This window comes from Hemiscyllium ocellatum, chromosome 10 (assembly GCF_020745735.1).
Source record: "Hemiscyllium ocellatum isolate sHemOce1 chromosome 10, sHemOce1.pat.X.cur, whole genome shotgun sequence".
In the NCBI taxonomy this organism is placed as follows: domain Eukaryota; kingdom Metazoa; phylum Chordata; class Chondrichthyes; order Orectolobiformes; family Hemiscylliidae; genus Hemiscyllium; species Hemiscyllium ocellatum.
Window position 1 is genome coordinate 107,777,375 of NC_083410.1, and position 24,704 is coordinate 107,802,078.

Here is a 24,704-nt window from a genome sequence, read left to right on the forward strand (position 1 = left end):
ATTTTTCCAGCAATTTCTGATTTCCAGTGCAGACAGTTCTTTGCTTTTTTTGAGGTATAAAGTGATAGTTATTCATGCAAAAGAGATACAAAGAATGTCATTGCTGTCCTGAATGATTTATGTAGTGGCTGGTTTTTGTAAATGACAGACATCTCAATATTTGATGTGTTTTGCCTGTTGTGGTATAAACTGTTGAACCAACTGTACATCACATTTGCACAAGTTTAGGCCTCTTCAACTTGACTGATGCAAACTTGTAAAGCATTACTCCTGGTGAAGCTTCATGTAATTGAGGGGATCAAAGTGGAGGGTGAGAGTGAGATTGAACAAACTGACAGGTGAAGCATGACAAATGCAAGATTAACTGTTGGCAGTTGGTTGTCTGAAAGTGCAGTTGTCAATGACTTGGAAGAGATTTCCTCAGGGCAAAAAGTGAAGTTGGCCTCATGTTGAGATGTGGAGTGGTGAGAGATAAGAGAAAGCAATCTGTGGTCAAGGCCATAAAAACAAAACTTAGATTTATATGGCACTGTAAGTCACCTAGCAAGGTGCATCATAGAATGGACAAAGTATTTGCATATATACATTTGTTAAAATCCATCCAGTATGAGATAAGGGAATTTGAGCAGGAGTAGCAAGCAAACAGGAAGAGAAAAGACAATAGATTGATATTAGTAGAACTACAAGATGAGAGTTTAGCAGAAATCTGCCAAAACCAAGAGCCCTGTTCTGCCCTGGAAATGAGAGGTTTAAGAAAAGGCCACGTGCAAAAGTAATATCTTTAGAAGAACAGAGCTGGTTGCTAAATAACATCTACTCCAAATACTGCACAGGAGAGGAGGAGAAGAATGTAATCTACAAGGTGCCAAATTAAGGAATAATGAATGTAATAATTATTTTTAGTATGGATGATGGGTGTACTTTTAACATGCAAAAGGATCGATTAAAACTTTTTAAATATACTTATTTATGGCAGACTGCTTGTGGAGTATCCCTAAATGTGTGGCCCAATCATATGAAATTCTTGATAACTTTCTGAAATTTTCTGAAGACAATCTGGGCAAAATTGTTTGGAAAATGAAGCTATTGAATGAAATAGGGCACATTAAAGTATGGGGGGAGGTGTGATACAGAAACTGAAATTAATCGATTGAATTATTTGTCAACTGCCTCTGCAAGTTTATTGAAGGTAATGCAGTTATTACAATGCACATAGTAATCACCGTGCTGTTGGACATCGTTGTTGTTTAAGGCCAGCAAGCAGAGAGTAATTGCATTTTGATTAGGGACACGCATTGAAGAGTATTCCCTTGGCTAATATTATGGCCATTGCTCTTTTTGACGTATACTACGATCTATTCTCGAGTGAAGGGAATAATTTCAAAACTTGTAAATACAACAAATAGAGAGGACAACAACGGCAGGTATTTGGCATATGGAATTGAACTCAATTATCTGGAATACAAGGCGAGGTAATATAAACTGAACAATCCAAGCAGGAGAGTCAGACAGATAGTCACGCAGCCTAGGGTCCAACCAGTCCATGCCGACCATAATCCCAAATTAAACTAATCCCTCTGCCTCCACTTGGCCTATATCCCTCCAAACATTTCTTCTTATTCATATACTCAAATGTCTTTTAAAATGTTGTAATTGCATCCATGTCCACCACTTCTTCAGGAAGTTCATTCCATACACAAACAATTTTTAACATCTCCTTTAACATCTTTAAGAAAGATGTCTCCATTAACATCTTTCTCCTCTCACCTTAAAAATATGCCCCCTAGTCTTGAAATCCCCGACCCTAATGTTATGACATGGGGTAAACCACCATTGTTAATTTAAAGCTGCGCCACAGAAATGATTTAAACATGCTGTAATCTGTTAAAACTTAGAGAGGCAAAAAACGATCCCAAAAGTCACTAAGTAAAAATTAACAACCTCAATTTTTAAAAGTCTAACATAGAATAGTTAACTTACAACAATTTACAACACCTTCCTCTAACCTATTGTTTATTTTCCCTTCTATAACACTAGTCCAATAAAACCCCAATTAAGATTTACCAAAATTCAAATGTCAAAACCAGCCAGTTGTTGAATCTTCTCTTGGTATCTTCCTCTCTAGTTCTTCTTTTTCTTAGGGATTTGTTTCACAGGTCACTGATCGATAAATGTACCTTTAAGAAAGCTAATTTTCCAGGCAGGCTGCAGATGTTTTCCTGGTCTTATACCCCCAAAGCATCGGATTGTGTCACTGGCTTTTAATACTGTCAATATACTAAATTCAAAACTTGGACTGGAGTTTGGCATTTTTGGGCCATAATTTAAAACTGATTGGCCGAATTTGAATTTGTTTTTGTATCCAGGCAACCAGTTACTGGGCCAAATGTTACAATGTAACTTCTAAGCCCTTCACTCTGTTAAAAGGCACAGTATACTCTTGCACCTTCATAACACTAGGGAAAAGGCATTTGTCATTCACCTTATCTATACTCCTTATGATTTTATCAACCTCTATAAAAAGGTCACTTGTCAACCTGCTAAGCTCCAGTGAAAAAAGATCCAGCCTATCATCAGTTCCAGCTCAAAACCTCCATGCCCGGCAACACCTTGGTAAATTGAATGACATAGCGTTGGATGATGTGGAGTCTGTGTGGGTGGAATTGAGGAACCACAAAGGCAAAAAAAACCATAACTGGAGTTGTGTATAGACCTCCTAACAGTGGTCAGGACCAGGGACGCAACATGTACCGGGAAATAGAGAAGGCACGTCAGAAAGGCAAGGTCACGGTGATCATGGGAGACTTCAATATGCAGGTGGACTGGGTAAATAATGTTGCTAGTGGATCCAAAGAAAGGGAATTCATGGAATGCTTACAGGATGGCTTTTTGGAACAGCTTGTCATGGAGCCCACAGGGAGCAGGCTATTCTGGACCTAGTGCTTTGCAATGAACCAGACTCTTATATAAGATCTTAAAGTAAGGGAACCCTTAGGAAGTAGCGATCATAATATGGTAGAGTTCAGTCTGGAGTTTGAAAGAGTGAAGGCAAAATCAGATGTAATGGTGTTACAGTTAAATAAAGGTAACTATGAGGGCATGAGAGAGGAACTGACAAAAATAGACTGGAAGCAGAGGCTAACCGGGAAGACAGTAGAGCAAAAATGGCAGGGGTTTGTGGGTATAATTGAGGACACTATACAGAGGTTCATCCCCAAGAAAAGAAAAATTATCCGGGGATGGATTAGACAACCATGGCTGACAAAGGAAGTCAGGAAATGTATTAAAGAAAAAGAGAGATCCTATAAAGTGGCCAAGAACAGTGGGAAATCAGAAGATTGGGAAGGCTACAAAAACAAACAGAGGATAACAAAGTGTAATAAGAAATGAGAGGATCAAATATGAAGGTAGGCTAGCCAGTAATATTACAAATGATAGTAAAAGTTTCTTTCAGTACGTAAGAAACAAATGACAGGCAAAAGCAGACATTGGGCCACTTCAAACTGATGCAGGAAGCCTAGCGATGGGAGATCAGGAAATAGCAGGAGAACTTAATAAGTACTTTGCGTCAGTTTTCACAGTGGAAGATATGAGTAATATCCCAACAATTAAAGGGAGTCAGGGGGCTGAGTTGAGTATGGTTGCCATTACAAAAGAGATAGTGCTAGAAAAGTTAAAAAGTCTTAAAATTGATAAATCTCCTAGCCCCGATGGGATACAACCTAGAGTTCCGAGAGAGGTGGCTGAGGAAATAGCGGAGGCATTGGTTGAGATCTTTCAAGAGTCACTGGAGTCAGGAAAGGTCCCAGATGATTGGAAGATGGCTGTTGTACCCCCCTTGTTCAAGAAAGGATCAAGACAAAAGATGGAAAATTATAGGCCAATTAGCTTAACCTCGGTTGTTGGTAAAATTCTAGAATCCATCATTAAGGATGAGGTTTCTAAATTCTTAGAAGAGCAGAGTCTGATTAGAACAAGTCAACATGGATTTAGTAAGGGGGGGGGTCATGCCTGACAAACTTGTTGGAATTCTTTGAAGAGGTGACAAGTCGGTTAGACCAGGGAAACCCAGTGGATGTGGTCTATCTAGACTTCCAAAAGGCCTTTGATAAGGTGCCACATGGGAGGCTGCTGAGCAAGGTGAGGGCCCATGGTGTTTGAGGTGAGCTACTGGTATAGATTGAGGATTGGCTGTCTGACAGAAGGCAGAGAGTTGGGATGAAAGGTTCTTTTTCGGAATGGCAGCCGGTGACGAGCGGTGTCCCACAGGGTTCAGTGTTGGGGACACAGCTATTTGCATTATATATTAATGATTTGGATGAAGGGACTGGGGGCATTCTAGCGAAGTTTGCAGATGATACGAAGTTAGGTGGACAGGCAGGTAGTACTGAGGAAGTGGGGAGGTTACAGAAGGATCTAGACAGTTTGGGAGTGGTCCAGGAAATGGCTGATGGAATTCAACGTGAGCAAGTGCGAGGTCATGAACTTTGGTAAAAAAAAGCATAGGCTACTTTCTAAATGGTGAGAAAATTAGTAAAGCTAAAGTACAAAGGGATCTAGGAGTGCTAGTCGAGGATTCTCTAAAGGTAAACATGCAGGTTGACTCCGTGATTAAGAAAGCGAATGCAATGTTGTCACTTATCTCAAGAGGGTTGGAATATAAAAGCAGAGATGTGCTACTGAGACTTTATAAAACTCTGGTTAGGCCCCATTTGGAGTACTGTGTCCAGTTTTGGTCCCCACACCTCAGGAAGGACATACTGGCATTGGAACGTGTCCAGAGGAGATTCACACGGATGATCCCTGGAATGGTAGGTATAACATATTAAGAACGGCTGAGGATCCTGGGATTGTATTCATTGGAGTTTAGAAGATTAAGGGGAGACTTAATAGAGACGTACAAGATAATACATGGCTTGGAAAGGGTGGACGCTAGGAAATTGTTTCCATTAGGCAAGGAGACTAGGACCCGTGGACACAGCCTTATAATTAGAGGGGGTCAATTCAGAACAGAAATCCGGAGACATTTCTTCAGCCAGAGGGTGGTGGGCCTCTGGAATTCATTGCCACGGAGTGCAGTGGAGGCCGGGACGATAAGTGTCTTCAAGGCAGAGATTGATAGATTCTTATTGTCTCGAGGAATTAAGGACTATGGGGAGAATGCTGGTAAGTGGAGTTGAAATGCCCATCAGCCATGATTGAATGGCGGAGTGGACTCGATGGGCCAAATGGCCTTACTTCCACTCCTGTCTTATGGTCTTAAATCTCTTTTGAACCACCTCCAGCTTAATAATATCCTTCCTGTAACAGGGAGACCAGAACTAGACACAGTACTCCAAAAATGGCCTCACCAATGTCCTGTACAACCTTAACATAACATCCCAATGCCTATATTATAATAGAGGAAACAAGAAGAGGGACATGATGTGTACGTACACAAATTTTAAACATGGCAGGACAAGTGGAAAATGCCACTAAATCAGCAGTGTACAGGAGCCATATCTTTATCCAAAGGCATGGAGTACAACACAAGGAAGCTATGCAAAACTTTTATACAGCATTAGTTGGACCTCACCTAGAGTAGAGCTATTCATGCACCATGCTTTGAGAAGAATTTTAAGGCATTAAAGGAAATACCAGGAATAAGAGACATCAGTTCTTTGGAGAGATAGACAAGCTAGGGTTGTTCTCTTTCGAGAAGAGAATGTTAGGTGGAGAATTGTTGGAGATATTTAAAATCATGAGGTTTTGACAGACAGGACAGGGAGAAACTTACCAGTGAATGTTGGACAAAAGATTTCAGGATGATTAGCAGATGCAACATGAGGAAATACAATTTATTTACAATAACTTACTATCTGAACAGGTAACGGAAGTAAGATTCAGTGGTGACTTGAAGAGAATTAGATAAATTACTTGATGGCAAAAGATTTGCTGTAGTAGTCAAGAAGTACATACCCCTGAGTGCTCCAACAGCTCCAAAATTCAATGATTTTCCATCCATTGTACTGGCATCACATTCTATATCCCCTGACAGATTAAGATTGGATCCCATGCCTGCATTGGTGAAAGGAGAGTCCTAAAAGCAGAAAATGGTTTGAATTTAAGTTACATTCTTACATTGTAACATGCCGAGGAAATAAAATGTGCATTTCTTTTCCTGTTCTTCACGTGGAGGCCTGAAATTCAGACGGCCTGAATCCAAGTTTAAGGAACTGAGATTGCTTCATATCACATGCTACAGGATGGTCACAGTATTCATTATCCACTTAGTATTACTTTCCCGCATTCTTAGAATGCACTCATCTGCCAAGTAAATAGGATGCTATCCAAACAAAGGTGGCCAATACTTTGTAATAGATTACTGATTTGGAGTCTTTTGTTAACATCAAAATGCATTTTAACATTGTTGCTTAGACTCTTTAATGCAGATATTCTGCTACAGAAGGGGTTGTACTTCCATTCAGACTATGGAAAAGGCTGGAGGATTAACCAGACTCCAAAATACATAATACTCCATAGTCAATTTTTCAATATCACTGTCAAGCAGAGCAATTATCTCCTCCTTTCAAATAGTGTTTAACTGCTGGAGTGGGAGAGGAAACCTTCAGAACTGCAAGACAACTCCATCACAGTGGTACGTCAAGACGATTCTCAACGAAAAGGGGATGAAGCCTTACTCAGGATGTTCATCTGGTCATTACCAAACAAAGTTAAAAATCACAATACCAGGTTATTGTCCAACAGTTATAACTGGAAGCACTAGCTTTCAGAGCACTGCTCCTTCATCACCTGATGAAGGAACAGCACTCCGAAAGCTAGTGCTTCGGAATAAACCTGCTGGACTATAACCTGGTATTGTGTGATTTTAAACTTTGTACACTCCAGTCCAACACCGGCATCTCTAGATCATGATTACCAGATTACCAGATAACACAATGTAGAATCAAATTATTTGTATTGCCTACTGATTAAACATTTATTCGCTCCAACTTTAAAAATACATTTCATTGTAGTTTATAACGAGCTTCTTCAAAAAGGGAATTAACTCAATAAAATATGTCATCGTCTTAATGACTAGCAAGGTGCTAAGAGTCATTTCTTTTCCATATTTCAATTCAGCAGAGATATAAGCTTCTCTGTGGAAGCTACCATTTGCAGTGAACACAAGTAAAGACTTTAAAGAGAGCAAGCAGAAATATTTGACCACACCCTTTATTGTAATAGTTCATATGGATGAAAAAGTAATGTCTGAAGGAAAATCAATACAGTCCTCAAAACAAAAGCTTTTATCGTGACATGAATGTTTAACTGCAGACCTTTGATGACTTTTTAAAAACAGAAATTATAGATGAATAGATTTCAATTTGGCGGCTTCAAGTACCGCATTTTTTTCTTCTTTGGTCTGGAATTCTACTCAAGGAAAGATATTAAAAATAAATGTCCCAGTTTAAAGGCCAATGTCAGGATGAAGAATTCAGGTAGGGTGTAGCACAGTTAAATGTAGACAATAGTTTTCTCTGTACTGCTGCAAATACAAAGTTGTGCCAGTCTCAGATTTTTCCCATTTCCTACAAGTCATTGTGTGCTTTTCAAGTGAGATTGCAAATTGGCACTGATTTTGGGGCAGTTTCATGCTGGGGGCCATGACCAAAACCACAAAACCAGATTCCTTTGCCAGAAGACAGTGAAAATTTTCATTACATCAGTTTGTGCACGATCTGTTACTGTTTGATCATGAATTCAAAATGACCAATTCTATTTTGTATCTTTTCCTCACCATAGTTTGAATCTCAATTCCAATTCAAGTGAGTATAACAAAATTAAGTTGAAAAGAAAAATCCGTTAACACAAAAATTAGAAAAAAAGTTACACTAATAACAATGGGTTTCACCAACAAGATAAAAAGAGACAGGGGTTTTGTTTTAGGTGTACTTTTAATATTGCTGAAGAATTAAAAGAATGTCACCTAAACATTTTCCAATGTAAATGTACTAACATTATTTTCAGTCTTCATTATAATTTAAACCTGATGGAATACAAGCTGTCTGGATTAGTTATCTCAGCAAAAACATCATTGAATGTTGGGGATATTTAAAAACTGAATTTACTGTGTAGCATAACATTACACTTAACAGCTACTACAGTAGTACTTAACTTACCAAAAAATTCTACCATATGAAAACTAAAAGGGAAAAAATTATAAAAAGTGGTCACAACGTCCATTGAACAAGCATCAACAATTCATTTGGTGCCAAATACACCCCATGTTAAAATTTGTAGAATTTGTTCTTAAAAAGATTGGAAAACTAACCCTCAGATAAAAGGTGTAAAAGGAGACAATGCTCATCCAACATCTGAGTGTTGTCCTATGGCTGCTGACCAAAAGGGTTCAGACAACTGATAACACAGTGTAAGCTACCTGCCCCTAGGAATATGATAAAGTACCAAGCTGAAAAAGGAGTACTCAGGATATGTGGCACTAGGTCAATTCAGTGCTGGGATGTGGAGAGGTCAGGAAACAGATCCCATTCTGGGGAAGAGGTCAAATTTGCACTGGAAGATCCACACTGGGACCAATATTGTAAACCTAGGGGCAGTGTTTGGGGGGTGTCTTTCATTGAGAGTTTCCGTCCAACAGAAATTGCAGACAGTAGTTCTCATTTGGTGAGCTCCAGAGAGCAATATTGACCAAACAGATGGAAGAATGACCCAAGGAGAGGGGAAAGACTAAGGGAAGAGTTCCCTAATACCTCAACTAAATAGCATGATGTTGTCCCCACAATTTTAACAAGACCAAAAAAAATTCTGCACCACCAGCCACTGTCCTCTGGTATCAGTTAACCATTCCCAATTGTCACAGTTGTATAAATTTGTTTAATTAAAAAAAAATCTCATCTGTTGCAACTTCAAACTTAATTATCAAAAAGGTTAAGTAAATTGTTGACTGCCAATTGCACATCCTGGAAAACAGAAGCATAACTGGGCAGCACGGTGGTTAACACTGCTGCCTCAGCGCCAGAGACCTGGGTTCAATTCCAGCCTCAGGCAACTGTCTGCGTGGAGTTTGCACATTCTCCCCGTGTCTGCATGGGTTTCCTCCGGGTGCTCCAGTTTCCTCCCACAGTCCAAAAATGTGCAGGTTAGGTGAATTGGCCATGCTAAATTGCCCGTAGTGTCAGGAGAAGGGGTAAATGTAGGGGAATGGGTTTGGGTGGGTCGCACTTCACAGGGTCAGTGTGGACTTGTCGGGCCGAAGGGCCTGTTTCCACACTAAGTAATCTAATTTTCATAAAAGGGACAGAAATATAGAAAACGTTCCACAAGTTATAAAGCAAATAACCATAAATGGTTTGGACCAAACTACTTTGTCACCTAGCATTTCAATCTACAGATGTCAAGAATTCTGAACTCCTATTCAAGGAAGTAATGAATTACTTTGCTGCTCATATTCTTACCTCAAGCTCAATAAGAGCTGCCGTAACTACATCAACAGCTAGAACTCCAGCTTGCAGCTTCTCTATTGCCTGAAAGAAAAAGTAGGCTTATGGTCAAAATGTCTTCATCACAAAATTAACTTAAACTGATAAAAACAATGTTTTGCTTTGGAAAGAAAAAGAGACTGTCTACATTTCATGACTTCTTTGAAAATGTTTCAATCGATTTACACACCATGTAAGCTAAAGTATCAGAAAGCTAGATTCTCAATATAAGGTCATAGTATCAAACTGGTAGCAGATATTCCTACCTTTTGACAAGCTTTCTTACATACTTGTTTATACTCCTTGGCCTTTGACTCAGAATGATAGCCCGCCCCTGAAATAAACAAATTTGGAAATAATTAATAAAAAATTTAGTAAATCACGATTGCATAACTCAATTTTATTGAATTACATTATCCACTTTGTGGAGGCATCCAGAGATTGTTGGGCATCTATTAAAAGAAAAGATCAGAGAGCTCCTCAAATGCCCAGTAAAAAGTGGGTATTGCCTACAGCACTAACCTACATGGATCACATGATCCAAAGCTCAAAAAGTAGTTTGTACTTCATGACTGATTGGAACTAAGGTAACAAAACAGGATGACACTACAGTGCTACAAAGACTTCAAAAGCATCCAGAGTCCTACTAATAAAAAGATAATAATTGGAAGCAAAGTATATATACATTGAAAGTGAAGATCAGAAATTGTATAGGGTGTAATGCTGTCTTCTTTCCTGACAGTCCAAGTTTGCTTGTGCAAGGTATTGAGACAGCCTCAGAAAAATGATTTTGTTTGAGAGAACTCACTGTTAATGCGCAAGTACAGCGGTGACATCTCAAGGCACAAATACATCCCAAAATGCTTGAGTCAATCCCTGATTGGTTAGACTTCGTGAAAGCTTACATATGGAATACTAGCATGGTAAAGGTTAAAATAAAATGGAATTCAGATTACTTATAAAATACCAGTGTAGGCTTCCAGTATATTTGGTAATTTTTGGACTCTAACTTTTTGAACAAGTTATTCAAACATCAATTACGAGCATCTAGATTTCCTTCATCCACTCCAACCAGAAACATCATTTAAGTTTTTTTTATGCAACAGAACATGCTCTAGTTAACATTATTATTACTGGAGGCGGTCCAGTAGCCACATACTAGCAGACAGCATTGGAATAAATAGTAACACAAGTTCACACTAATTCAAACCTGTGAAACATGAATAAGCCTTATGGGATTGTAGAATATTTTCCAATTCAAGGTCAGTTTAAGAATAATCCAGTTGTATCTCCAATACAGTGACAGTAATATCTCAGATTTAAGAGTATTAAAAATTCACACATCAAGCTGACCAGCTTCAGCTCCTTGATTTCATCTCTTCAAGTAAACTAGTTGGATGTCACAAAGACAAGGAGCAAATTGTACACATACATCATTGATACAAGCTATTTCACATTTGATATGCATTCTTACAGTGCTGCATTCAAGGCAAGGGTACACATAATATGGTGATGTATATTACAGATTTGAATAAACCGTATGATCGATATACTAATTTAACATTGCAAACAGTATCCTATACTTGGGTGTAAGTTATGGTATACGGATTATCAAGCCAATATGAATTATACTAAACTGGGAAGGTAGTTATGAATGAGAACAGGGGACAAACAGAATCAAATAAATCTCAAGCTGATTAAGTAGTTATTCCAGAAACTTGTTGCTAATGCAACATGACTGAACTGAAGATTAAGCTAGCTGGTTTTCAGTAAGTGATGTTTTGACATCTGCCTGAAGGCATGGCCTTGGCAACCGTTCACTGAACCACTCAAAAGTGCCATGATTTTCACTGCAGGTAGGACGAAGACAACTACTAAATCTACCTCAGCTAGAATGGAGATTATATCCAATGCTGTTAGTATTACTTGATATAACTCCTACCACTACCATCTCCACTGGATTTTAAAAGCCAATTAACAGGCAGTTTTTTTTTTAAGATTACTTACTTACAGTGTGGAAACAGGCCCTTCAGCCCAACAAGTCCACATCGACCCCCTGAAGGGCAACTCACACAGGCCCATTCCCCCCTTCACCTAACACTACGGGCAATTTAGCATGATCAATTCACCTAACCTGCACATCTTTGTGATTGTGGGAGGAAACCCACGCAGACACAGGGAGAACGTGCGAACTCCACACAGACAGTTGCCCGAGACGTGAATTGAACCCGGGTCTCTGGCGCTGAGGCAGCAGTGTTAACCACTGTGCCACCGTGCCCACTATTGCATATTTCACATTTTGCTATGGACTGTGGGAGGAAACCAGAGGACCCAGTAGAAACCTACACAGACAAGGAGGAGATTAAAACTCCATACAGACATTTTGTCTACACTGAAATCAATCTCTGGTCCTGGGCACTGTGAGGCAGCAGTGCTAACCGCCAAGTCACCTTGTTGCCCCAAATACCTGTACAGTCCTTTAAATACAGAAACATATGGAAACAGCCATAAAACATTAAAAAGGTGCAGTCAATTCATCCTGTATTTGAGACAAAAGTTCATTTCTTTTTAAAAAAAGATAACTGTCCCATGTACAACTATATGGAGTGTAAATTTCAAGGCTGCCACAAATATTTTTTATTTAGCAGGCAGGTTGTCAATACAGAGCTGAAAATGTGTTGCTGGAAAAGCGCAGGTCAGGCAGCATCCAAGGAACAGGAGATTCGACGTTTCGGGCATAAGCCCTTCTTCAGGAATGAGGAAAGTGTGTCCAGCAGGCTAAGATAAAAGGTAGGGAGGAGGGACTTGGGGGGAGGGGTGTTGGAGATGTGATAGGTGGAAGGAGGTCAAGGTGAGGGTGATAGGCTGGAATGGGGTGGGGGCGGAGAGGTCAGAAGATGATTGTAGGTTAGGAAGGCAGTGCTGAGTTCGAGCCTTCCTAACCTACAATCTTCTTCTGACCTCTCCGCCCCCACCCCATTCCAGCCGATCACCCTCACCTTGACCACCTCCCACCTATCGCATCTCCAATGCCCCTCCCCCAAGTCCCTACCTTTTATCTTAGCCTGCTGGACACACTTTCCTCATTCCTGAAGAAGGGCTTATGCCCGAAACGTCGAATCTCCTGTTCCTTGGATGCTGCCTGACCTGCTGTGCTTTTCCAGCAACACATTTTCAGCTCTGATCTCCAGCATCTGCAGTCCTCACTTTCTCCTCGAAGGTTGTCAATACAGTCAGCAAGGAATTGGGAGGAAAGATGACAAGCCAATAAGACTAGAGAGATAAGCAATTTCTAAATGTGCATTCAGCAGAGAGGGTAGGTAATCTAGCTAACAAAGACAACATGCAAGGAATTAGTGTTTACAGTTGATCAAGTAACAATCAAGGGCTGCACTACAGCCAAAGTGGAGGCAAGAAAGATAGTGCACTTGAAAATAAGTGTTCTTGCTGTCAAGATGCTTCAAGGTCAGCTAGAGAGCCTGCTGGCTAGATTTTGCAGATATTTGTCCAATCTGAACAAAGGACAAGCAAAGTCAGCATCAAGAGAACACATTTGTCACAAAGGTAATAAACAATAATACAGACATGACAGATGCCCCAAGAATTACCACTTTAGGCTGGAGAATAGAGTACACCAGTCATTGAATAACCTTCACAAGATGATTTGTTACCATGTGATTTGCAATCCCAGACAGTTCAACTGTACATCTTTATTCTGTAATAAAAATGTTAAAAGAAAAAAATAAAAAACACCCTTCGTTCCTACAACAGGTCATTCTACTATAACACATGTTTTATCAACACAAATTCACTGTAATGCAATTGACAAATTGGGGACAGTTTCTAAAGCATGAACTTATAAAAGTGTTGGCTGCAACACAATTTCATTGCCAACACTAATTGCTGTTTCTAAAGCGGGATTATTCCATAATGCAGAGTTGTACAAGAATGCAGTCATGTTATAGAAGAATTGACTGTACTAGAAAAGCAGTTTTACTTGCATTACAACAATGACTGTTTTAGGTGTGCTACATTGGCTGTAACATTTGAGCGTTACAAAGAACTATCTGGATCACTCTTCTGTCCTCTTTTGAAAAAGACCAACTTGAAGCAACCAAGATGTGCTCTATGCCACCTATATGAATAAAATTTACTCACTACAGTGCCTACCAACAAATAAATATACCGAAGTAAATATTTTTTGCCTCTAGTCTGATTTATAAAACAAGGCCAGATTACAAAAATATTTCCATTCCTCTCTCCAAAGCTGACAACACACTTTGTTCAGTAACTACTCAAATGTAAAAAAAAAAGAAATGCAATAGAATAGCAAACATTCTTCCTGTTCGCCGAGCTGGGAGTTTTTGTTGCAAACATTTCGTCCCCTTTCTAGGTGACATCCTCAGTGCTTGGGAGCCTCCTGTGAAGCGCTTCTGTGCTGATTCCTATGGCATTTATAGTGATTTGAATCTGCTGCTTCCGGTTGTCAGTTGCTGTCCGCTGCAGTGGCCGGTATATAGGGTCTAAGTCGATGTGTCTGTTATACCGGCCACTGCAGCGGACAGCAACTGACAACCGGAAGCGGCAGATTCAAATCACTATAAATGCCGGAGGAATCAGCACAGAAGCGCTTCACAGGAGGCTCCCAAGCACTGAGGATGTCACCTAGAAAGGGGACGAAACGTTTGCAACAAAAACTCCCAGCTCGGTGAACAGTACCACAACAATGAGCACCCGAGGTACAAATCTTCCAACAAACATTAAACATTCTTCCTCTTTATGGTGTGAGTTGTAATATTAATCCACTAATTTCTAGTTAATTATATACTGTCAATTTAATGATGTGAACATTCTGGCATTCTTACAAATCAGGTCCCTAGGCTAAGACAGCATTCCATATCCATAGCAAATAGCAATAATCTATTCAAAGTACAAACTATGTGAGCTTCACTTATTTCTTGCAATCCTTGAACATGATGCAAAGACCACCTTAGACCTTACGATGAGCTCAGGGATGTGACCGCAGATACTGATATCCTTCTAACAACATTCAAATGTTTTGAAAAGGGACTGCTGCCAAAGATAAAACACAAAATTTCAGTATCCAAAATACACCACTATTGATAATTAACAGCAGACAGTTAGATCAAGAAGAAAAAAGAAGTTAAAGGAAGATAGATTTAGATGGGTACAATAAATATAAATTGGTAAAATAAAAAAAAATGACTTAACACAAGTGAGAGCTCATAAGAAAACGCTGAAGGGCAAACCAATGAGAAAGTGAAAGGCAGAGGTAGAGTCTGGGTGTTGGGAAGATTTCATTCAAACTCAATGTCTTGATCCAGGAGCAACGCCACGCGTAGTCGGCTCATATTTACAAACAGCTGGAAAACTCTTGTCAACAACGTCCGCCATCAGAAATCGATCTTTTGCCATCGTTAAGCTCCGCACCTTGGCCGCGAATGGAGGCGGCTCTCACTGCAATGTGCAGTGATGGTGATCCCCCAGCTCACAGAGGTCAGCCACACCCTTCAAGGTTGAGATGGGGAGGGTTGCCCAGGGCTTGAGGTCGGGAAAGGAGCCCCCCCCTCCTCCTCCTCCTCCTCACCTGCATGCACAAGCACAAACCCCACGCTCTTCCCCTCGGAGACCGCCTCCCCTCCGCTCCTCTTCACCGATGCGGCCCCTTCAGCGGTTCCGGGGGACTGCGGGCCCCCGGGCCCCAGGCTCCCTGCGGCCTCCATGGTCACAGCCGGGCTCCATGATAACCGTCCCCTTCCATCGCATCAGGGTGGAGGAAGGCAGCGGCGCTGGGCCCCTCGCTCTACCGGAAGCAGCAGGTTTGCAGGCCCTGACCGGACCGACAGAGTGGATCGGCGCACGCGCAACTTACGATCCCGCCCCGAGCACAGGGCGGGTGGCGGTTTAACGGCCGCACGTTCCACTCTGCCCGCCCATCGCTCGCGACCAACGGCCGCAAGCCGCGCCGCCCCGCCCCGCCCCCTTCACTTTCGCGTCCACCTGTTCCCGCCTCTTGCCCACACAACGTCAACAGGTGAGAGGGAAGTGGAGTCCAAGGGGGAACCTGGTCAGATTGGGGTGTGGGTATCTGCACCCTCAGTGATGGGCTGGCATGGTTGGACAACAAGTTAAAGCAGAGTTACAAAGATAGATTGGTGTGATGCCATGTTTGTGAGGAAGTGATGTGAGTGTTTGTAACTACATGAGGCATCCATTTATTAGAGTTATAGAGATGTGCAACACAAACACAGTCCCTTTGGTCCAACTCATCCATGCCGATCAGATATCCTAAATTAATCTCGTCCCAATTGCCAGCATTTGGCCTATGTCCCTCTAAACCCTTCTTATTCACATACCCATCCAGATGCCTTTTTAATGTTGTAACTGTACCAGTCTCCACCACTTCCTCTGGCAGCTCATTCCATACACGCACACCACACTCTGCGTGAAAAAGTTGCCCCTTAGGTTCCCTTTAAATCTTTCCCTTCTCACCATAAACTTATACATTCTCTAGTTTTTCACTCGAAACATATTGCATCTTATTTAGCAGTGCAATACATATTGATTTTTGGGAGCAAAATTAGGGACGTTTGCAAATTAATTGCACTTTTGAGTTAATGAATTTCTGCCTGACAACAGCTCTCTGGTTGAGCTGCAGTTTTTAAAAAGTTGTAAATACCACATGCAGCAAAGAGGGAATAAAGGTCCAGAGTCTATAGGCTACATCTTTCCCTTTCTCACCTCATGTGGGGAAAAATACAGAAAACTCCAGAAAGCTTAAAAGAATTTATACAAGATGGTAATTCATCTAATCAACCATTGAACTGAGGGATGACCATTACCATACAAACAACAGTGACTCATCATTCTAAAATAAAAAGGATTGTGAGAGGAAAATAACTTTCCACCTTGTGGTCTGGGCTTATGATCTTTGGAATTTTGTTTACCCTGTCTATATTCTTTTTCCACCCATAGTATGTGTTAAACCGTATGTTTTTTTTTGTCTGGCATAATTGTAATTGAGTGTGTGTGTGTATGTGTGTTTTGATGGGGTGTAGTTTAAGTTAGATAAATTAGAAATAATTACTTTTCACTGTTCTTATTAACTGAGTTTCAATAAATTGAACTACTTTTTACTGAACAACAATAACAAACATAATGTGGTTTTCTTTGTCCTTAGTAGCACAGTCAGGGAAATTGGGTTTTGGTGGTCTCATTTAGACTCTATGCATTTTCATATATTCTGACAACTTGTGGGACAGTGGAGTATGATAATTGGCATACTATTTCCAGTTAGACGTCAGACTATTAGAAAGTGAAGTTTCCCTCTTCGTTTGAAATGTCCTTCACCTATTAATTAGTATTGAATTATGTTTCTTTTGGCTTATTACAGTAAATGTTTCAAGAGGTTGGCAAATGTGGTGATAAGGAAAAGCCAGGGAACTATAGCCTGGTGAGCCTGACATTGGTGGTGGGTAAGCTGTTGAAGGGAATCCTGAGGGACAAGATTTCCATGCATTTGGAAAGGCAAGGACTGATTAGGGATAGTTAACATGACTTTGTGTGTGGGAAATCATATCTCATGAACTTGATTGAGTTTTTTGAACAAGTAATTAAGAGGTTTGATGAGGGCATAGTGGTGGACGTGATCTTTTTGGATAAAAATGCAGATGCCAACTATGCCTGTCTCTTCGTAGGATATGTGGAACAGTCCATCTTCCGCAACTACACTGGCACCACCCCCCACCTTTTCCTCCGCTACATCGATGACTGTATCAGCGCTGCCTCGTGCTCCCACGAGGAGGTTGAACAGTTCATCACCTTTACTAACACCTTCCATCCCGACCTCAAATTCACTTGGACTGTCTCAGACTCCTCCCTCCCCTTCCTAGACCTTTCCATTTCTATCTCAGGCGACCGACTCAACACAGACATCTACTATAAACCGACTGACTCCCACAGCTATCTGGACTACACCTCCTCCCACCCTGCCCCCTGTAAAAACTCCATCCCATATTCCCAATTCCTTCGTCTCCGCCGCATCTGCTCCCAGGAGGACCAGTTCCAACACCGCACAGCCCAGATGGCCTCCTTCTTCAAGGACCGCAGATTCCCCCCAAACGTGATCGACGATGCCCTCCACCGCATCTCCTCCACTTCCCGCTCCTCCGCCCTTGAGCCCCGCTCCTCCAACCGCCACCAAGCCAGAACCCCACCAACCTCCGTTTACAACGTATCATCCGCCGTCATTTCCGCCACCTCCAAACGGACCCCACCACCAGGGACATATTTCCCTCCCCTCCCCTATCAGCGTTCCGCAAAGACCACTCCCTTCGTGATTCCCTCGTCAGGTCCACACCCCCCACCAACCCAACCTCCACTCCCGGCACCTTCCCCTGCAACCGCAGGAAATGTAAAACTTGCGCCCACACCTCCTCCCTCACTTCCCTCCAAGGCCCCAAGGGATCCTTCCATATCCGCCACAAGTTCACCTATACCTCCACACACATCATCTATTGCATCCGCTGCACCCGATGTGGCCTCCTCTATATTGGGGAGACGGGCCGCTTACTTACGGAACGCTTCAGAGAACACCTCAGGGACGCCCGGACCAACCAACCCAACCACCCCGTGGCTCAACACTTTAACTCTCCCTCCCATTCCACCGAGGACATGCAGGTCCTTGGACTCCTCCACCGGCAGAACATAACAACACGACGGCTGGAGGAGGAGTGCCTCATCTTCCGCCTGGGAACCCTCCAACCACAAGGGATGAACTCAGATTTCTCCAGTTTCCTCATTTCCCCTCCCCCCACCTTGTCTCAGTCGGTTCCCTCAACACAGCACCGCCCTCCTAACCTGCAATCTTCTTCCTGACCTCTCCGCCCCCACCCCACTCCGGCCTATCACCCTCACCTTGACCTCCTTCCATCTATCACATCTCCATCGCCCCTCCCCCAAGTCCCTCCTCCCTACCTTTTATCTTAGCCTGCTTGGCACACTCTCCTCATTCCTGATGAAGGGCTTATGCCCGAAACGTCGAATTTCCTGTTCCTTGGATGCTGCCTAACCTGCTGTGCTTTAACCAGCAACATATTTTCAACTGTGATCTTTTTGGACTTCATTAAGGTGTTTGAAAAGGTTCCCCATAGTAGACTGGTTAGCAAGGTTATATCTCATAGAATACATGGAGAACTCACTGTTTGGATACAAAACTAGCTTGAAGGTAGAAAGCAGAGGGTGGTGGTGGAGGGTTGCTTTTCAACTGGATGCCTGTTACCAGTGGGGTGCCACAAGGTTTGGTGCTGGGTCCACTTCTTTTCCTCATTTTTATACATGATTTGGATGTGAACATTTGAGGTATAGTTAGTAAGTTGGCAGATGACACCAAAATTAGAGGTGTAGTGATTTGTGAAGAAGGTTACCTCAGTACAACGGGATCTTGATAAGATGGGCCAATGGGCTGAGGAGTGGCAGGTGGAGTTTAATTTAGATAAATGAGAGATGCTGCATTTTGGGAAGGCAAATCAGAGCAGGACTTATACACTTAATGGTAAGGTCCTGGGGAGTGTTGCTGAACAAAGCAATCTTGGAGTGCAGGTTCATAGTTTCTTGAAAGTGGAGTCATCGGTAGATAGGGTAGTGAAGAAGGTGTTTGGTATGATTTCCTTTATTGAACAGAGCATTGAGTTGAGGAGTTGGGAGGTCATGTTGCGACAGTACAGGACATTGGTTAGACCACTTTTGGAATATTTCATGCAATTCTCGTCTCTCCCCTATTTGAAGAATGTTGTGAAACTTGAAAGGGTTCAGAAAAGATTTACAAGAGAGTTGCCGGGGTTGGAGGATTTGAGCACCAGCGAGAGGCTAAATAGTCTGGAGTTGGTTTCCCTGAAGCATTGGAGACCGAGGGATGACCTTATAGAGGTTAATAAAATCATGAGGGGCATGGATAAGGTAAATATACAAGGTCTTTTCCCTGGAGTGGGGGGATCCAGAACAAGAGGCATAGATTTAGGGTGAAACGGGAAAAAATTAATAAGAACCTAAGGGGCAACTTTTTCATGCAGTTGGTGGTGTGTGTATGGAATGAGCTGCCAGAGGAAGTGGTGGAGGCTGATACAATTACAACGTTTAAAAGACGTTTGAATGCATATATGAATAGGAAGGGTTAGAGGGATAAGGGCCAAGTGCAGGCAAATGGGACTAGATTAGGTTAGGATATCTGGTCAGCATGGATGAGTTGGACTGTAGGGTCTTCTTCCGTGCTGTACATCTCTATGACTCTAAGTGTCTAATTGACAAGCAGTTTTCTTTCCAAGGATGTTGAGAATTCCTAAAGTCTCTAAAGGGATTTTAACATCACCACTTCAGATTATAAAGTTAGAAGTATTCTGTTTGGGAAATCCATGTTCTGAGTGTGGGGGTAATTTAAAAACTCGTGTTGAATATTTAAAATTCAAACTTGGCAAACTAATTCAATCTTGAGGGGTGGTTCTTGAAATGGTTTCCTGAAACAGTCTGTCCCAATATTACTTCACTTAATAACCCATGTTTTGTAAACTGATTAAATAAAGGCCACAAGATAAGGCCCATCTGTCATAGTATACCAAGGAGACGGAAACTTTGAAAACCCCTGAGGGTTTGTTTGACATGAGTGTAGAAATTGGAAATATGTGTAATTGCAATTTTCTTGAGGGACATAAGAATAGCATATACTATGCAAGTTCTGCAGCGTCAAATTTGAACTGTTCTGGAATATACTTTTACAAATGTTTTGAAGTACATCTTTAGAAACAAATAGAAGCACTCAGTTATAATGGAGTAACTTGAACAGCAACTTCTGGTATTTACACATTTTCAATTAATGTGGAAATATATAATTATTGTCATGAGTATTTCACTCCTCCACAATGTGTGCAGTAGGACCCCTTCACATGACACTTGGCAATGAAATCAATATAATGGTATGAAATTAGGATATGGACCCACCAAGACCTCACTGAAGACATCAATATTGAGGTTCAAACATTCTTAAAAAAGTGAATTTTTAACAGGTTTGTATTTATAGCTCAACAAAATCACTAAGACACAAATTTAATTTTACAAGTGCGGCACACCATTCCTTGAAAATGTTAAAGAACATGAGAGATTTTAAAAAGTTCATTGTACTTTATTTATTTTATTAATGTTTTTAATTCTAACTTTTTGTATATGATTTCAATCCGATTTGCTGCAAATAAGCTTAAAGATGCAGCAGGCAGTAAAGAAAGCTAACTGCATGTTGTCCTTCATTAAAAGAGGATTTGATGATAGGAACCTGCTGCAATTATAGAGGGCATTGGTGAGGCTACACCTGGAATATTATATGCAGTTTTGGTCTCCTTATCTGAGCAAGAATGTTCTCGTTTCACAGGGACTACAGCAAAGGTTTACTAAACTTATATCTTCAGAAGCCAGGACTGACATAGAAGGAGAGATTGAGTTAGTTTGGACTGTATTCACTGGAGTTTAGGTTGAGGGGGTATCTCATAGAAAATTATCAAATTCTGTCAGAACTAGACAGGTTTGATGCAGGAAGGATGTTCCCAATATTTGGGGGGGGGGGGGGGGCTGCAGAACTAGAAGTTTAAGGATAAAGGGTAAACCTCTTTGGATTGAGATAAGAAATTTCTTCAACCAGAGTGATGAGCCTGTGGAATTCACTGCCACAGAAAGTGGTTGAGGTCAAAAGATTATGTTTTCAAGGAGTTAGATATGACTGTTGTGGATAAAGGGATTAAGGCTTATGCAGGGAAGATGAGATTAGGATATTGAGCTCGATGATCCCTGATCATTTTAAATGGTAGAGCAGGCTCAAGTGGTCAAATGTCAAAAAGTGTGGCGCTGGCTCAAGTGATCAAATGACCTACTTCCTTCGTAATGTCCAGCCTTGAATTAGAGATGTACAGCATGGAAACAGACCCTTTCGTCCAACACATCCAACCCAATCTAGTCCCACCTGCCAGCACCCGGCCCATATCTCTCCAAACCCTTCCTGTTCATATTCTCATCCAAATGCCTTTTAAATGTTGCAATTGTACCACTTCCTCTGGCAACTCATTCTATACATGTACCACCCTCTGTGTGAAAACGTTGCCCCATAGGTCTCTTCTTTATCTTTCCCCTCTCATCCTAAACCTACGCTCCTGAGTTCTGGACTCCCCAGGGAAAAAAACTTTGCCTATTTATCCTATCCCTGCCCTTCATGATTTTATAAACATCTAGAAGGTTACCCCTCAGCCTCTAGTGCTCAAAGGAAAATAGCTCCAGCCTATTCAACCTTTCCCTATAGCTCAAATCCTCCAACTCTGGCAACATTCAGGTAAATCTTTTCTGAATCCTTTCAAGTTTCACAACATCTTTCTGATAGGAAGGACACTAGAATTGCATGCAATGTTCCAAAAGTGGCCAAACCAACATGATCTCCCAGCTCCTATACTCAATGCTCTGACCAATAAAGGTAAACATACCAAATGCCTTCTTCACTATCCTATCTACTTGCGGCTCTACTTTCAAGGAACTATGAACCTGCACTCCAAGGTCTCTTTGTTCAGCAACACTCCCTCGGACTTTACCATTAAGTGTATCAGTCATGCTATGATTTGCTTTCCCAAAATGCAAAACTTCGCATTTATCTAAATTAAACTCCATCTGGTACTCGTCAGTCCATTTGCCCATCTGATCAAGGTCCCATTGAAATCTGAGGTAACCTTCTTTGCTGTCCACTACACGTCCAATTTTGGTGTCATTTGCAAGTTACTAACTATACTTCTTATGCATACATCCAAATCATTTGTATAAATGGCAAAAATGACAAAATTCTCTGTCTCTGTGAAGATTCTTCATGCTCAGAACCCCGATGCACTGGCTTAGGCCCAGCATAAAACATGTCTGTACTCGAAGGTATGTGAAAACATTGCCAGCAACTGTCAGGGAGATGAATGGCAAGCATTGATTCTTCACTCTGAACTGCAAAATCCTGGCAAGAATTAGTGGAACATTGTGGGAGGGGTTCAGGATGAAAAGTAGGAACAAAGAGAGTGGATTTGCTGTGTTCACATGACTTCCAATTGTTTGTGGTGATGCAGCCTATCGGCAGGCGTTAGTAAAGAAACATGGGTTTTCACATTGCAATTCAAACCCTATTTTTAAGCAGTGGTTTTCGAACAGTAGCCATCACTGAATCATTTTATTTTGTTTCATAACCACAAATCAAAGGGAAAATCCAGTCCTTTGTCGGCTTTTGAAAACTAAATGCTTCACAGATAATCATCTTTCAAAGGCGACTTGTCCAGGAGAATGAGTAATGAAGCTAATGTTGACCACAGCAGCTGAAGCAATGATATGGCAATGTATACATGTTACAGAAAAGCATGCAGTAGGTTGACAAAAATATGCTTTGAAGGGAGACATTCTGGAAACATCCCACGAGATCTTCTGGTTTTCTTTCATTATAAATGGTGCGCAGAGGACCACAAATTATGAAATACATTTTCCAGACGTTTTGTAACTAAACTGATTCCCAAATTTAAAAATCTGAAAAGACATCCAACTTGGTTTTAAAAAGCATTGCCGATGTAAAAGCTAAACACTCCGAGCATATTCTCAACTGAAAATTAGAATGAGAAATTCACAAGGAACCAGAGAGAGAGAGACAAGGAAGGGTGATTGAAAGTATGGACAGAAAGATGATTTTGGGATGGTATTCATTAGGAGCTTGTGAAGAGTTGAAGAAATTTAGAGTGGGAGTTATGATATGGAGGAATAAGGCAGAATTTTCCTGAGGCAAATTGAGACACAATCTCAAGAGGTAAGAATAAGGGCATTGAATAAATCAGTAGGGGTGTGCATGTTTGGAGGAGGTTGCAGTTTGTCGTTACAAAAAGCAGGGATTTGAAGAAGGGGAAGAAAATCTAATGTTCAAATTTGGTGCACAACTAACCACTCTACATTGATGAGTGATTGGAAGTATGGGCATGATTTTGAAACCCCCCCAAAGATGGTGAGAAATGAAGCCTGAGACACTAATCCCCTTGCCACTTCAGCAAATAAATTCTGGACAAGAAGGTCCATAGACTACCATTTCAACTCCCACCAATTAAGGTCCATATGGTCAACCACCTTCAGATCTCAACTCTCCACTGCTCCTATTACCTATCTCTTTGGCAGGTGAGAAAAGTGACTAGTTTCCAGGGTGGTCTGCCTGTCAAGTTGGAGGATGGTGGGGCTTCATTTACCCCAATCTCAGGCAGTCAGCAGTAGGGAGGTGGAGCAATATGGTGACAGCTTAAAGTTGTCCTTGTTTCCTGATCCTCTGATTTCCTCTTCCTGCAATGTCTTTTTTTTTAAAAAAATCCATTTGCTTGCCCTGTTTAGTCCTTTATAGCCAAGGCCACCAGTGACAATCTCAAAAGCTGCAGCCTCAGGCAGGGTGGAAAAGGCAAAGTTTTGGATGATAGGGTTTCCATTCAGTACTTTTAGTATCTAATCTGTACTTGATCTGGTGATATATTTCATACTGATGCAACAGGAAGTTATTTGTGCTTAAAATTGCCCACCCAAACTCACTGCAGAGCACTATATCCCAGCTTAGTATAGGATAGAGATGTGTCTGCTACATTTTGGGTATGTAAAGATCACCTGTATTACTTTTCTCACTTTTGGTCTGAAACAGACAGCTGAAGTTGAGAAATGAACTGATCAATAGCTTCTTTTGGAAAGGAGAGAGTAAACAAACTGATATTTGCTAATGGAAGAATATTGCTGGATAATTATTGTTCTAAGAACATTGCAGATGTTTTGGCACCAATATGTGTTATGCTCAAGGACTGGTAATTGGTTGGATATTGCAATGGTCAATCAAGGAGAGACTGCTGCTGGCCAACTAACACCAGAATGTTGAAAAAGAGAAACCGTAGATTGAACTGATTTTAACTGGGTTTTTGGGCAGAAGGCAGTGTGCTTGAGAGCTACTGGACTAGAAGCTCTGTTTAAGCTCTCTCTCTAGTTTTATGTTCTGTTAAAGAATTGTTGAATGTTCTTAGAAAGGAATCCCAATTTATAAGAAATAAGTGAATATTCCCCTGAGACTGCTAGAATCTGTTTGCATTAACTAGTGACTTTTGAATTCAAGAAAGATACAATGTCATGTGACCTTAA

The 24,704-nt window shown here is 41.2% G+C and overlaps 1 protein-coding gene across 2 annotated transcripts in view; it reads right to left on the reverse strand.

Moving 5' to 3' along the window:
- tasp1 (taspase, threonine aspartase, 1) overlaps nt 1-15,430 on the reverse strand; it is a 109,109-nt gene extending 93,679 nt beyond the window's left edge. For both annotated transcript variants that reach the window (XR_009645136.1, XM_060831846.1), the window contains exons 1-4: nt 15,091-15,430; nt 9,749-9,816; nt 9,459-9,527; nt 5,959-6,079 (exon numbers count right to left, since the gene is read on the reverse strand). Coding sequence is in view for 1 of the 2 variants with exons in the window: in XM_060831846.1 (XP_060687829.1) it covers nt 5,959-6,079; nt 9,459-9,527; nt 9,749-9,816; nt 15,091-15,226 (394 nt within the window). In the remaining variant the exon portion in view is untranslated. The remainder of the gene's footprint in view (nt 1-5,958; nt 6,080-9,458; nt 9,528-9,748; nt 9,817-15,090) is intronic.
- Nucleotides 15,431-24,704: the final 9,274 nt, after the last annotated feature.